The sequence below is a fragment of the Sceloporus undulatus genome, chromosome 3 (assembly GCF_019175285.1).
Source record: "Sceloporus undulatus isolate JIND9_A2432 ecotype Alabama chromosome 3, SceUnd_v1.1, whole genome shotgun sequence".
NCBI lineage: Eukaryota > Metazoa > Chordata > Lepidosauria > Squamata > Phrynosomatidae > Sceloporus > Sceloporus undulatus.
The window spans coordinates 231981860-231997823 of NC_056524.1; the positions used below are offsets into that span (position 1 = coordinate 231981860).

The following is a 15964-nucleotide window of genomic DNA, read 5'->3' on the forward strand; positions in this document are numbered from 1 at the left end:
TTTTGAACTGTTCATAATGTGTTTATTTTTTTTCCTTTGTACAAAAAATATAAAATTTAAATCCATAGAAAGTGTATACTAGCAATGACAACTTTACATTACACCAATGCAAAGGCGTTAACCGGGACATTAGTTGTTTAAGTCTCAGCAATGCATGCACAATATAAAATAAACATGGCAAAAGCTTTAAATTTATTTTAATGGCAATGCCTTATTAAATCACTCCACTGACAGCAGTAGTAGTAGAAGGGCATATACAAACCAAAATAAAAATAAAAAAATTAAAGTTATCCCTTTAGTTCGACCAACCCTGGGTTAAAGACTTCCCAAATCACAATACAAAATACTTAAACCAAACAAAATTTCAAAAGTTGTTAGCACAATGAACTAATCAGTAGTTTTAAGAATCTTTAAACTGTTTTGGAAAAGGTATTTAACTTTTCCACAGAGAGCCCAAGCTACTTAAGACTCCTTTTCAAAACCTAGTTCACGAACTATATTCAGAAGCTAGCTCGTAGCCAAAGAATAGTGTACAAAAATATTTAACAGAACAAGAGCATCAATCTTTAAATTTGTTTCAGAAGGAAAATTTCTTCTGACGTTCAAGGTTTGTTGACTTGTCCCATAAACAAAACTGCACCTAAATAAGAAATTATTATAGACATTTATTAATTCACAAATATCCAGTTTTGTAGCAAAATGCAAGAAACCAAGTAGGACATTTAGATTACCTAGGTGAGAAAATTCAACTACCAGCTTTTAATCAAGTGATCAATTTATCACCACTGGGGGGAAGCTGTGACCCTTAAATGCAAAGACTCGTTTTAAATGTCATTTGGATTCTATTATGTGGCTATAATTGATTTAAAACCAAACATGGCATTTTTGTTCTCCAAAGGAAATGGCAGTGGTTGCTTTTGAACATTCACCTTGTATTCAGCATCTCAGGATCATTGCTTGGTTCACATTTAAGTTGCATTTAATAACTCAATCCACTGGTTAGAGTTAAGGTAAGTGATGTAAGGAACCAAGAGGCAACTAAGTTTATCCTACACCTTCTCCCTACATCTGTCTATCTAATATACAAAGTGTGCTACTTTCAAGTTTATCATTTGAAAAACCAACTCTCCTCCTCTCTACAGCTTTAGAAGAGGCATTTATCCTTTTTCACTAAAAGCACAAGTAGAACATTCCACTGAAATCTGCATGATACTGGTGTACAAATATATGTTTATGACCATGACATCTTTAAATTATTCAGTTTTTCTAAGCAGATGTTTTCAACCTCTCTTTGATGTGCGGGGTGGGATTGGGGGCAGAATGAGCTGATTAGAACACTATATATAAATTTAGTTAGGCTGTCCTAGTACTTCAGTTCCCTTCTGAGTCATTTTCAGGGGGGGGGGGGGGGGGGGGGGGGGGAAGTGTCCCTAAGCCATTAGTTTATGCTGAGCCTAGAATATCAATTAGGAGAAAAACATAGCTGAAAAGTGGAGCAAAGAGAAGACATGTGTCTTTTGACAATTAGTGCTCCTCTTCAGAATCACACAATGTGCTTTTGATGTCCTAAGGTGCCCATGTCTGGAAATTTTTGCCAGAAGTCTTCTCCTTCCACAGAGCTGGAACTTTTGCCTCCACCATGCATCATATATGTTGGTGAGTTAATATACCAACAAAACAAATTCAACCCATGAGTGCTGAAATCCTGTGAGCAGGAGTTTGCTTATGCCTCTAAGAAAAGAAATTGCTTATGCACAATACAGAAGCAAGGTATTTCAGAACCCTATTTGGTAAGATAAGAAAGCAGATTTAAAATCTTCGTTTTCAGCTTCAGGCTTGAGTCTTTTGGGGAGAACTGTATCCATTTAGTCTAGGGGGTCAGTCATACTTACATTTTTTTCATGGAGAGATTTGCATCTGTGAATCAATTCAAAATCGATTCACTGTTCCCACTATGTTTTAAGGCAGCAAATCTCTCTGTGGCATTTAAATCTTATTTGAAGTTCCCATTCACTACCATTCTGGATCAAAATGGAGGCACCTCCTTTTCCTGAACCATGGCTGTGTGATCCGAATCAATACACACTATCAGAGATGTGGATCACTGCAGTCCTTAAACAAAGAACCTCTAACGAATCGGTGCCAAATGCACTGGTTTTAATGGGCTTTTCAGTGCCCCCCCCCCCAAACTGCACCGAGGCAACTTGGTGCAAGTATGATCAACCCTGAAATAACTCATAGTGTAAAGGGCCCCAATATAAAAAGTATGAAGTCTACATAAAACTAAGCAACACATAAGTGCTTACCTGTTGGATTGTGCCGTATGAAGAAAACAAATGGCCTGTCTACTACAAACCAAGGAGGTGATGACCTAGCTATTAAAATTGCAGCTTGGAAAAACAAAAATAGAATTATTAGTCTCTCTATAGCTATAAACCAACACCATCTAAACTGATGAGTTTAATACATTAACCCTTTAAGCAACATTTCTGTAGAAGAATGCAGCAGCCGAAAGAAATTAGAAAGGCTATACATGTTATTCATTAACTATATTTTGGTACAAACAGGTGACTAAAAGCTGGAAATCATAACAGTTCAATAGCTCCTGAGTGTCATTATCCAACTACCAATGCTTCAGACTTTTTTTGACTGGTAGGTATAATTTATTAGGACAGTAACTGTGGTGTAGTAGTTTGAGCATTGACTATGACTTTGGAAACCAGTGTCTTAGCCATGGAAACCCACTGAGTGTTTCTCAGCCTCAGAGGAAGACCTCAGAGGAAAGCAAAGACAAATGCAATCTGAACAATTTTTGCCAAGAAAACCCCACAACAGGTTTGCCTTAGGATTGCCATAAGTCAGAAATGACTTGAAGGCACAAAACAAATTAGGCTTCAGAAGGAAATGCAGAAATATTTTTTGAATTATTCTGAGTTGACAATAACAATTTTGTTACACTTTAAAATTTAGAAAATTTTGCTATGTAAAATACTTGATACTTTAGCTGTCACTGGTGGTTTTGCTCAAACAACAGAATACCTACTTGTCGCTGCAGAAGCTTTGGTTCCATCTTCACTCACTTCGATTTTTGCTTTCTGCAAAATCTGAGAGACATGAAGACTTGTTGTTCCTGTGGAGTCAAACATGATATACATATATACACTACATCTATATACACTCATGTGACATTCCTCAAAGAAACAACTATCATTTTTAGTTACAGAAAAGGCAAAGCAAGTAGATGCAAAATCGAGATTGTTTTAAAGATCAAACATGCTGAAGACACTGCCTAAGATAATAGCTGGTATCCTTTTGCAGTCTTATGCAAGAGCAAGTGGCCTTACAGATGTGGTTGTATGTTTTTGGCTAGTGCACAACATCAATATCCTGTTGCATATGACCCAAAACACACGGGCCAAATAAGGCAGCTTCTGTCTACATGACACACATTCCCAAAGCGACCATAAGCTGTTCCAAGGCCACACTAAGAGGGGAAAAGCCGGACCCTTAAGAAGTGGAAATAATCCACTCCTGCCAACAGCTGGTTTAGGCCTGCAGCGGTGGCCTATTTTGGGGGCGGGCCCAATCATAGCCAGAGACCACTCTTTCCAGGCCATGTGTTTCAGACCGCTGAAAGTGGAATTATGCATGTTGTGCCACTACACATTCTTGTACACTGCATATGGCTCACTATGTATTACTGCACATTGTGCACTGACAGTATTGTTAAGCATAACTGTGCACTGCTTATCCACATACAATACACATTCGGTGGTGCAACAATGTCTCTGATGAGGTGGTACAGCTCAACAAATGAATATAAACATAATGTTACAACTCCACAGCAGGATCTCAGCCAAAATTTATTACAATTTAATAATACTAATGGTAATAATAATAATAATAATAATAATAATAATAGGATTTATTTATATGCCACCCAATCACTGGGAATCAGCTGTGTCACTATGTATCAGTATCCAAAGGGATTCTCTAGCACTTTTGAGACTAATTGAGAGAAAGATGTTTGCAGCATAAACCTTCATAGACAGGGTTGCATCTGATGAAGGAGATCCAGTCTATAAAAGCTTTTGCTACAAACTTCTTTCTCACAGTTAGCTTCAAAGGTGCTACAAGAGCCCTTTAAACAATGAATATTTATTAGCATTTTTTTAAAAAAAAATCCCCATGGTGCTATTTGGAAGAATATACGAAAACAAAATGAAATAGATCATAACAATTGGGTTAAAAGGCAGCAGTATGTTTAAAACCAAATGAAAACAATTATTGCATCTGAAAGCTTTAAAGATATGTTTTACTTGATGCCAAACTCACAATAAAGTAAAGCACCAGAAGGGAGCGCACAGCTTAACTGGGATGACACGTCTTCCTTGTAGTCACCCATTTCATTTGAGAAAGCAAGAACACTTGTAGAAGCCCTCCTGTTGAAGGCCTTTGTGGAGTTAGACGGTGTTTCATATATCCTGGGGTCCAAGCTATACAGGTCTTTAAAGGTCAAAGTTAGCACTTTGGAAAACTGAAAATAGCAGCAAATGTAATAAATGTGAGATACTGTTGGATAAGGTACTACAGAAACTATATTATGATATAAATCGTAAGGTCATCCAATTGCAGAAATCAAATCTGCCATGGAAGACCAGAATTGTATTGTTTAACAAAAAGTGGGCCTTCCTGGATCAGATCAAGAACCTATCTAATTGCAGCAGCCTCTTTTCAACAGGCATGAACCATGATGGCCCTGAGATCCCCACAAGTCAGGTGATTACCCATAGTGCTGCTGGTCAGTAGAAAAACCAACCTGGGATTGGGACTGCAGCCTGTTCTGGATGGGGTTGGACTCCCTCTGAAAGATTAGATTCACAACTTGGGGGTAGTCTTGGATCCTGCACTGCTCCTGGAAAACCAGGTTTGCTCAGCTTCAGCTGGTGTGCCAGCTGTGCCCTTTCTTGAGGAAGACAGATCTGGCCACAGTGGTTCATGCCTTAGCTACCTCCTGATTAGACTACTGTAATGCACTGTACTGCACGTGGGGCTGCCCTCAAGAAGTGTTTGGAAACTACAGCTAGCACAAAATGAAGCAACCAGACTTATACATCTAAAAGACCATGTAAAACCAATCTTAAACGAACTGCACTGGTTTCCAATTTGTTTCTGAGTTTAGTTCAAGTTGCTGGTGTTGGCCTACAAAGCCCTAAATGGCTTGGGGCCAAGATATCTGAAAGACCGTCTCTTCTCATATGAACCTGCCAGGAATGTGAGATCAACAGAGAAGGCCCTGTTGTGTGTTCCAACACTTTGTGAAGTTAGATTGGTTGGCACATGTCACATGGCTTTTTCTGTAGCAGCACTTCAGTTGTGGAGCTCTCTATCCAAGGAAGTTATGCTGACCCCATTTCTTTAGTGCTTCTGGCAGATAGCCAAATAGTGGTCTTCCTCACAGAATCATAGAGTTGGAAGAGACCACATAGGCCGTCCATGCAGGAACTCACAATCAAAGCACTCATGACGGTTGGTCATCCAGCTCTGTTTAAAAACCTCCAAAGAAGGAGATTCCACCATTCTCCAAGGCAGCATGTTTCACTGTCAAACAGCTCTTACTGTCAGCCAGTTCTTGCTAATGTTAAGGTGGAATCTCTTTTCCTTCTCTGGAGTACCAGAAAACAAGCTACAACACATGGCATTCAGTGTTTGAAATTGCTGTTTTAACTGTTTTAAAACTGGATTCTGGGATGGTTTTTAAACTGCTTTCAGGAGTTCTTTATTTTAATGTGTATTTTAATGTGTTCTATAATTATTTTAATGTGTTTTTAAAATGTTTTTATCTCAGTATTGTTTTAATTAGTTTTTATTTGTTCAAGCCCTAGTGGGCTAGAAGGTGATACAAAAATATGTTAAATAAATAAATAATAAATAGTTTGTCCCCATTCCTAGTAAGAAGTATTCAGACTCCCATCCACCTGCAGTGACTATGTATTGTGGTTAATATTCTCTCTCATAAAATTAGTCTAATCTAATTTTGAAGACACCTAGGCTACAGATCATTACTTTTTTGTGGCTGTAATTACATTACATTGTCTCTTTTGACTTTAATTTCTGTCAATTATGTGTTGTACAAAGTAAGTTCTATTTATTTTGAATCTGTCACAAGTTCTAATATGGGGGCGGGATTTCTTTGGGTTATTTTAAAAACCCATCTGTCCCAGAAGCTCACAGAAGGCCCTCCAAAGGGCAAAGGGTAGGGCAGGACATTAATTAATTAATTAATTAAATAAATAAAATAGATGTTGTACTCTTTGCATGAAGTCTTTATCCTAGCTTCTTTTATATAAAATTGGCACTGAACAACAAACCCTACTATTCTATAGATACTCAGTTTGCTTAGAAGCCTTTAAGTCAAAGACTAGGAAAGCAGGACTTTTTGGAAGTCAGGTTTTACAGTGCCTACAGGAATGCCACGGTCTACATCAAAATAATAATAATAATAATAATAATAATAATAATAATAATAATAATAATAATTTTATTTATATCCCGCCCCTTTGAGGTCAATCGGGGCGGCTAACAATAATAAAATACAATACAATATATACAAAAACTTCCCTCTCCCCCCCTTAAAAAGTTATTAAATCACTTACAATTAAAACCAACAAATTAAACAACATAACACATACACACCATTACAAAACAGACAAAAACAAAACAGCAAACTGTGACAGCAACCCACTCAAATTTCCAGAGAGGACCTTAGGGACTCTCATGAGAAGAGGGTTCTTGAGGGTGGGATTATCTATCCAGGAAAGGCCTGCCGGAAGAGGTCCGACTTGACAGCCTTTTTAAAGCTGTCTAAAGATGTCAGTTGACAGATCTCGTCCGGCAGGTCGTTCCACAATCTGGGAGCGACAACAGAAAACGCCCTCTGGGAGGTAGCCGAAAGCCTATATCTTTGAGGCTGCAGCAAATTCCTCCCAGAGGACCGGAGTGTGCGGGGAGGATTATATGGGAGGAGGCGGTCCCTGAGATAGTTTGGACCCAAGCCATTTAGGGCTTTAAAAGTGATAACCAACACCTTGTACTGGGCCCGGAAACTAATAGGCAGCCAGTGGAGGGACTTTAATACCAGAGTAATATGGTCCCTCCTCGATGTTCCTGACACTACTCTGGCCGCCATATTCTGCACTAATTGCAGTTTCTGAATCAAGCACAAGGGTAGCCCCATGTAGAGCGCATTACAGAAATCTAGACGTGAGGTTACCAGCGCGTGTACAATAGTCTCGCGATCCCTTACTTCCAGAAAAGGGCGCAGTTGGCGTATCAGCCGAAGCTGATAACAGGCGCTCTTGACTGTCACATTTACCTGATTTGTCATTAGGAGCGACGAGTCAAGGAGCACCCCCAGACTGCGAACACAGTCACTGGAGGAGAGTGTGACCGCATCCAAGACAACTTGTGTCTTTCCAGAAGTTACTGGACTGCAACTTATACCTTTCCTCACCATTGGCTAGGGATGATGAGAGTTGTATTCTAAGGCTATATGATGACCACTCTTATTTGACCTACTTGTCTTTTATTCTGGTGAAACAGGAACTCGTTTGCAGGAATCATCCTCACCATTATTCTACTGTACTGTATTAAGAATTTTGAGTTTAACACTCAATGTCAGTAGCCCATCTCCATACTTTAAAAGCTTTGGAACAGCAAAAAATAGGCAGTTAACAGAAAATTTACATTTCCTCACTCCTCCTAGTTAACCTGGAGGTAGGGCATATGGGTTCTGATGTTGTCAAAGGAAACAATGTGATCTCACATATTTATATAGTATTGGCTATTACCTTTAAAGCCTTACAGAATTTGGGTCCAGGTTACCTACAGGATGGCCTCCTCGCATATAATTCATTCCATACACACAGGTCCTCTGAGGAAAATTTACTTCAACTGATCAGGACTAGATTGACAACTGTCACCCCAAGGACCTTTTCATTAGCCACCTCTAGACTGTGGAATGACCTCTTGGGAGAGATTTGACAATGCAACACGCTGTTTGAATTTAAAACTGTATTAAAGGCCTATATCTTCTGACAAGTCTACCCAGTCAATTTTAAGCTATGAATTTTAAAGTGGTGTGTTTTAATTTTATGTCTGGATGATTTAATGTGTCCTACATTTATGCATTTCAACCTATGTGTTTAAATTATTTTATATGTTTTAATCTATGTTGTATCCTGCCTCAAGCCTTGGGAACACCTGGGTAAGAAATAAAAAATTTTCATCATCTGACAACATGGCAAGCTGGGATAAACTGAGAAGCCTAACTACTTTACACATATAATAACCACCATTCAATGAACCACCAACTAATTCTTCTGGTGGCCAGGACCCGTCTTTTACTGCAGTGAACTATGATCAGGGAGTATGGGACTTGTAATTTAAAGAAGACAAAATGTTAGGTTTGGGAAGTCTTATCATATTCTATTAATCCACTAAATTCAAAGACATCTTACTTTGTCAAACAGGTTAATTATTTCCTATAGTACTACATCTCATAGGTAAGGTAATTAGGAGACAACTCACTCGTTATTTTTGCAAAGTTTGCTTTTGATTGTTCAAACATATCTCGAATACCAAGCTCTTGTAGAGGTTCCTTTAAATCTGTTTCTGCTTCTGCTGTAAACCTGATGGGAACAACAGAAAAAGTCATCGATTAAAAACTAAAATTAGTCTGCAATTGATAAATATATTTTTTAAAAAGTCAGGTTTTCTTATATCAGATAAAATGAAACACATAGTACATACTTGGGTAAAATGACCTGCACTCTCTTTTGTACCATAGTTGTCATCCAACTCTGTATAGTTTTGGTGCTAATGTGGGGAATAATAGCAGACAAAGGAGTTGTACTTTCTGTGGGCAGGGCAATCAACATACTGATACTTTCACCATGGTATGGCAATTCAATGATATTGTACCATAAGTCATTAGGAGTACTTGTTGTGCCTAAAAAAGTGAGAGAGAAAATGGGAAGGAAAAAAAAATCAAGGACATAATAAAAATCTATCGTTTCAATTGCACAGCAAGACAGTAACTACTAATGACTCCATAATAAGTAGCTACTGGATCAGATTTGATCATGACTGAGAGTGAAAGCTGAGTTTCAACAGCTTTTCTACTGCCAGGCTTCCAGTTTATTCCATACCACAGCTTGTTCTCTTTCCCCGTTCTCTGCAACAGCAGGGGGAAGGGCAGAATTACTCTAAACATGTACTCTACATACCAAGAGATACTACGAGGGACAGAAAGCTCTCTCACTGTATGTCTTAATGTGGATTAAGAAACAGAAAGTTCCTCTCACATCTAAATAAAATGTTTAACAAAATCTTCTGATTCTTCAGAAACAAGCTGTTTATTTAAAGTGAAGTTTTGGGGAAAGACTAAAGCAGAACAAATAAACTTTTGTCCAAAAGACACAGCATTATACCAGAAACAATTCCCAGAAAGGGACTGTTGTACTGCTTTGTATAGATTGGAATTAGTGTTAATACCGTAAGACGATTGTAATTGGCCTGAGGATAATGGTTACGTATTACATGTTCAATAGTATAATCAGAACAGAAAAGGATTCAGAGGGAACATCTATTCTTGACTTTGTAGTTTAAATGGCTTTAAATACTCAACTAATTTAAATTCTTTTCATGACGCTGCATGAAAAGCCAACTGGTTTGGCTAAGAAAATGAATAATGTTGTTGTTAACTGTCATCGAGTTGACTTCAACCTATAGTGACTTTATGAATGAAAGATCTTCAAGTTATCTATTATCAAAATCCCTGCTCAGGTCTGAAAGATTCAGGACCGTGGCTTCCTTGATTGAGCCTACCCATGTAGAATATTGCCATCCTCCTTTCCTACAGTCTTCCACCTTCTCAAGTAGTATTATCTTTTCCAGTGAGTCATGTCTTCTCATGATATGGCCAGCCTCTATTTAATGAGCTTGCTTCCAGGGAGAGTTCATGTTTGATTTGCTCTAGGTGCAATTTATTTGTCTTTTAGCAGTCTACAGTATCCATAGCACTCTCCTCCAGTATAACATTTCAAATGAGTTAATTTTCTTCGTATCAACTTTCTTCACTGTCCACCTTTTACAACAATCCACAGAAATCAGAAATACAATGGCATGGACAATCCTTACTTTAATATTCAATTATATATCTTTACATTTGTCCTTCACAACTGCCTCTCCAAGGCCTAGTCTTATTTTGATTTCTTGACTGGCCTCTCCACTCTGACTAGTGACTGAGCCAAGGTATAGAAAAATGGTCAACTATTGCAATATCTTCACTGTATATTTTAAAGTTATGTAAACAGTCTGTGATCATTATTTTTGTTTTCTTAATGTTCAACTGTAAACTTGCCTTTGCAGTTTTTCCTTGACTGTCTTCCATAACCACTGCAACTCTTTGCTATTTTCTGCTGGTAGTATGATGTCATCTGCATATCTTAAACTGTTGATGTTCTTTCCTCCAATTTTTACATTTCCTTCCTTCCACTTATCAAATGGAAACAATTGTTTCTCCTTATTCTGTCTTGATGGTAATCTCTTGCCTTGAGTACAGGTTACACATCAGGCAATCAAACTTCCTTAAGAACAATCCAAAGTTCATAGAATCATAGAGATGGAAGATACCACAAGGACCTTCCAGTCCAACCCCCTGCCATGCAGGAATTTATTATCAAAGCACCCCCAACAGATGGCCATCCAGCCTCTGTTTAAAGACCTCCAAAGGAGGAGACTCCAAGACTCCTTGAGGGAGTGTGTTCCACTGTTGAACAGCTCTTACTGTCAGAAAGTTCCTCCTAATGTTGAGCTGGAATCTCTTTTCCTGTAGCTTGCATCCACTGTTCCATGTCCTATCCTTTGCACATTACAAAACAAACTTACTCCATCCTCAATATGATATCCCTTCAAATAATTAAACAGGGCTATCATATCACCTCTTAACCATCTCTTCCCCAGGCTAAACATAGCCAGCTCCCTAAATCTCTCCTCCTAAGGCATGGTTTCCAGACCCTTCACCATTCTGGTTGCCATCTTCTGGACGTGTCCCAGCTTGTCAACATCCTTTTTGAACTGTGGTGCCCAGAACAGGAAACAGTTATTTGTCATCTACAGAATCAAAGTGTTTGCTATAATCTATAGAGCTCATGTTGCTTTTCTTTTGATATTCGTTGGTGTGCTCCATTATCCAATGTATGTTTGCCTCTTCCTTTCCTGAATGGGCATCTGGCATTTCTTGCTTCATACATAGTAAAAGCCTTTGTTGTAGAATTTTGAGCATCACTATTCTCGTAAGGCAGATTAATGCAATGATCCTGTGGTTACCATTATCCCTGCTGTCCGTTTTCATGGGGACTGTAATGTATATTTATCATTTCCATTTGGGGACCATTGTTTTGTTTTTCATATTTGTTAACAAATTTGAATTAGAACTAGAGTAGATTCTGTCTCTGTAGCTTGAAGCAGCTCTACTGGAATGCCATCTGTTCTAGGTGACTTATTTCTCCCACGTACCCCAAGTAGTTTCCACTTCACTTTCTAAAACTGTTTTCCTTGAATTGATCTGTCATTGTTTAATCTCTATTATGTGATTTTTCAGTGTGTTATTTTCATTGTATTTTCATTTCTGTTTGATCATGTAATGTGTTTCCTTGGAGAACATACAGCAAGAACGATTTTCAATTTTTTCCATGCAAAATGCTATTTTGTACAGAATTATGATGATACATTCAAATATCTTGATAAGCCAGAGTTCCCACAGAAAGTTTCCTGCAGAAACATTGGCTAGTCCATGATGGACCCATGTGCTATTGCTGAAGGCTTCTGTGTGCAGCAGGAGCTGATAAACAAACCACAGACTTCAGTCCATGATTTGTTTAACATGGCATGCAAATAAAACAGCTGCCAGTGCTCTAATAATAATAATAATTATTATTATTTATTTATTTATTTATTTATACCCTGCTGTTCAGCCAAGGCTATCATCTTCTCTGGACAAACTACAGAAAGAAAAACATGATTTGTTCTCGGGTTTGTTTGTATCTAGTGTGTGTGATATGAGACAAGCCACAATGTCAGCAACTCTGTCAAGAATGAAAAAGCCAGCTTTCACTTGTTTATGTACAGATGACAAATAGGAAGTGGGAATTTTGAATGCGATGAGAAAATAGCCTGATTCAGAATGAGTTCTGAGCACATAAAACTAGTATATGATTTTATACGGCTTTCACCAGTTTCTTTACACAGTCTTCCTCAGAAACTGGGAATCAGAAAGTAGAGAAAAATGCTAATTTAAGACAGAAATCCATGACTAAGAAGACTATGAGAACAGCCACCTTGATGGAGGAAGTAACTGTGTACATCACAACCAAGTATCTTCACAGTGAGATGCTGTTCTTTCCATGTGTACAGCTGTTAAGACCACTAACACCTCCTCTCCCCATTCCCTGTTTTCCCTAAAGACCAACGTACACCTAGCAAACTATCTATTGTGAATAGGTATCAGCCATTACTTCGTCTTTTAAAGTTGCGACCTCATCCCCAGTCTCAAATGTCATGAATTGATGACTAGTGGTACTAGCAACTGACACTTTGTTGTAACAGTAAGATCTATGAAATTCCCCCAGCCCGCTTCACAAGAGAGTACTTAGGGATGGTAGTTCAGTGGAAGAGTACATGTGTTACATATAGAACTTTCCAGATTTGATTCCTGGCATCTCCAGCTAAGAGAATCGGGAAATTGTACATTGTTAGGGAGTTGCATTCCCCTCAACCCCACCCCCATGGGACTTTGGATAGCTGTATTGGCCATTTATTGCTTACATATTTTAAAATGATTTCATACCTTGGTGACGTGGGGGGACAATGTCTCCTCACCATTTTAGGCCCAGGAGATGCCTTTTTAAATAATAGAAAGTCAACCAAAAGTTTATTTTCAGTTCATTTCCTGGTTGTTGTTGTTTAAAAAAAGCCTCTTCTGGCCTAAAATGGTCAGGGTGGAGAGGACAACACAAAAATGCAGCAAAATTACCCCAGGTCATTTTAGAAGTGGAGGTAATTTTCTACTCACTTTTTTCACAAAAACATTTTTGGATATTTGGGGAGAGTATTCACAATGGCTATGGGGAACACTTTTTTCACCCCTGATCTAGCAGGTGATTGCAAAATCTTTTGCCTGGCATTACCATGATTAGTAATCCTACCACTAATATCATATCTTTTCCCCAAAATTGGGACTCAAGGTGGCTATGTAGGTATTCTGTAATGATAGAAAGCAGCAAGAATGTCTATATTTACAGATAACTGTAGGTCATTTCCAAACAACTATGCTGACGTTTAAGTCTAACTTCAGAAGATTTCAAATCAACCAGGTTTGGCCTGAGATTAGATTCCTTTGTTTAACAATATAAAAGGTTTTGCACACCTACTGATATAACTTTCTACTCAATTCTGCCATAAAATACACCTGTAATTCAATTTCTTTGTTTGAATTTAGCAAGAAAGTCCAGGGGAAAAACATTTTGCATATTAACATACCACAGCGGAACACTGACAACTGAGCCAGCATAGGTACTTGGTAAGTCTTTCCATCAGCTCCATTAAACGTTCGTTTTTTTGTGTTTTCTGGCTGAAAACGTGACTTCCATAATCCCTTAAAGTATACCGCATTTACCAGTACCAGCCTGGTCAAAACACTATCAATATCCTCTGGAGACAGAACACTGTCTATCATACCTAGAAAGAGTAAGACAAAACAAAAATCAGTTAACCATCAAATAAAGGTTAAATATAGAAAGGGGTGAGATACCTTCATAACAAATTGTGCTGAATAAAAGGTGAAGCAAAATTCAAAACAGTAAGAAACAGAGGAACTATGTTGGACTTTGGTTGCTAGAAATCAGTACAAAGGCCTTAGTAAAAATGTTTTAATACAATGAATTGGAGAAGAGGAGCTGATACACACACAGAACTCTTACTTCTTTCTTTTTCTTTCTGTAGAAATGGCATGCAGAAGAGATGTATTATTCAGTAAAGAAACGAATAGGGTCCAAAGACAAGCCTAATCTCACTTAATTTTAGAGTGAATTCTATCTAGGAAACCTCCAAATCTGTTGCAAATCTGAATTTGCAATAGATTTGGAGGTTTCCTAGATAGAATTCACTCTAATTCATAGCATTCCACTTTATTCCACTTGTTCAAAGACTTCACTGTAGATATCTGTAGATATCCTAAAGATAGATGTGTGTTAGTCACTGAAACAAAACGTGCCAAGGATTTGATCTCCAGACATCAACATTCCAAAAATTCAAGCGGGCACACCGACCCCAAATGTAGAAGGATTCCCCTTCCATTCTTGGTGCATGTTTTATGGAGATTCCTTATTTATATTTTATTTGATTGCATTTTTACAGCACTACATAATGTAATATTAGACTATTTACAAAACACTGAGCTTAAAACAAGAAATCAACAGCTACAATCACGTTCAACCTTCTACTCAGCTCACATACTACAACTCCTATTGACAACTAGTGTTTTTGGTTTAAAATATATATTGAAATAAAGGAGTAAAACATAAAAGAAAAATACAAAAATAGCAGTGTTACACTGATACAATTGATGTAGATGATTATTTTTCAGAATCAAGATCACTGCATTAGCCTAATATCCACATATCTCTAGGAAACCACTGCATTTTTACATAACATATAGTTTGGGTGAGTTTAGAAAGTAAACTTCACTTAGGAAGTGAGGCTTAACCGGAATTGCCACATGACTGTTTGGTTTTGCAGATACTGGCCGAGATCCTGCACCTTCAACATAATTATGATGATGGAGCTTGAACTCCATCATTTTAGGGCCTAAACACACAGCCCATTTAGTGCCGCTTGGGGCTGGCTAGGGGGTGTGGCGTTTACACGTGGCATGCCCCCAAGCAAGAGGGAGAAGCCGGATTACTTGCCGGCCAGCTTCTGTCCCACTTGGGGGTGTGGTGTTTACACACCACTTTCCCCAAAGCCGGCTTTTTGCAAGGAAAAGCCAGCTCTTTGGGAGAAGGGATTGCTTTTTTCCACCCCAAAAAGGAGTGGATCTTATCTACTTCTTTTTGGAGCAAAATCTGGCTGAATTGGGACTGGGCATCTGTCTGCCCTGGCTCCAAACCATCTTAAAAGGGGCAGCTCTAAGCTGCCCCTTTTGTCCTATATCTCCCCAGAGTTACATCTGACGATGCCACCTGCAAAAGCCCTACCTTTGCAGCTTGGCAACACCCCAACCAAAACATCCAAGGTGCCAGAGATCAGGGCACTGTGAAATAATGTCAGCAGTGCTCTTCCAGTCATTGTATGTGTCATGAACAGGCAGCTGGAAGACCCCAGGGGTCCTGCCAACACTATTTGTTCCAAGGCACCCCACAATCAGGAGAACACTGCTGATGACATTTCTCAGCACCTCCAGCACCTTAGTAATACATCAGTCAGATGCTGTAAAGTTGGTGTGGGGTTAACATTGAGTCGTTCACGACCATAAATGTGAATCCTCAAAAGTTATGAGATTATAAATCCATTTTATGATCTCATACATAACTGCTGAACAGGATACCATCCGTCAGGATAGGCTGAATAAAAAACAATCCAAATGTTTCTGATATTTAAAATTCCGATGTTGTTAGCATTTGGAGTATCGAGTGAAAGAGGTGGAATAGAGTATACGGCTTCAAAAAGAGATAGCGCCAGAGATATGACACGTTATTCATTTGCAACACCAGTGTCTACAGTGCTTTATAACAACCAAACCAAAATGGATAAGCTTGTTCTCCAAGTGATTAACAATCCACATTTTATCAATGGGGAGAAAAGCAAGATTAACAGTTAGAAAAGTAACAGGAAAGCGAGGGTA

General features: G+C 38.4%; 1 protein-coding gene across 3 annotated transcripts in view; it reads right to left on the bottom strand.

Moving 5' to 3' along the window:
* SERPINE2 (serpin family E member 2) overlaps positions 1-15964 on the bottom strand; it is a 33985-nt gene continuing 18021 nt past the window's right edge. For all 3 annotated transcript variants that reach the window (XM_042457896.1, XM_042457897.1, XM_042457898.1), the window contains 6 exons: positions 13603-13800; positions 8812-9010; positions 8590-8690; positions 3044-3130; positions 2307-2390; positions 1-640 (listed from right to left, as the gene is read on the bottom strand). In XM_042457896.1, the coding sequence (XP_042313830.1) occupies positions 603-640; positions 2307-2390; positions 3044-3130; positions 8590-8690; positions 8812-9010; positions 13603-13800 (707 nt within the window). In that variant the 3' untranslated portion in view covers positions 1-602. The remainder of the gene's footprint in view (positions 641-2306; positions 2391-3043; positions 3131-8589; positions 8691-8811; positions 9011-13602; positions 13801-15964) is intronic.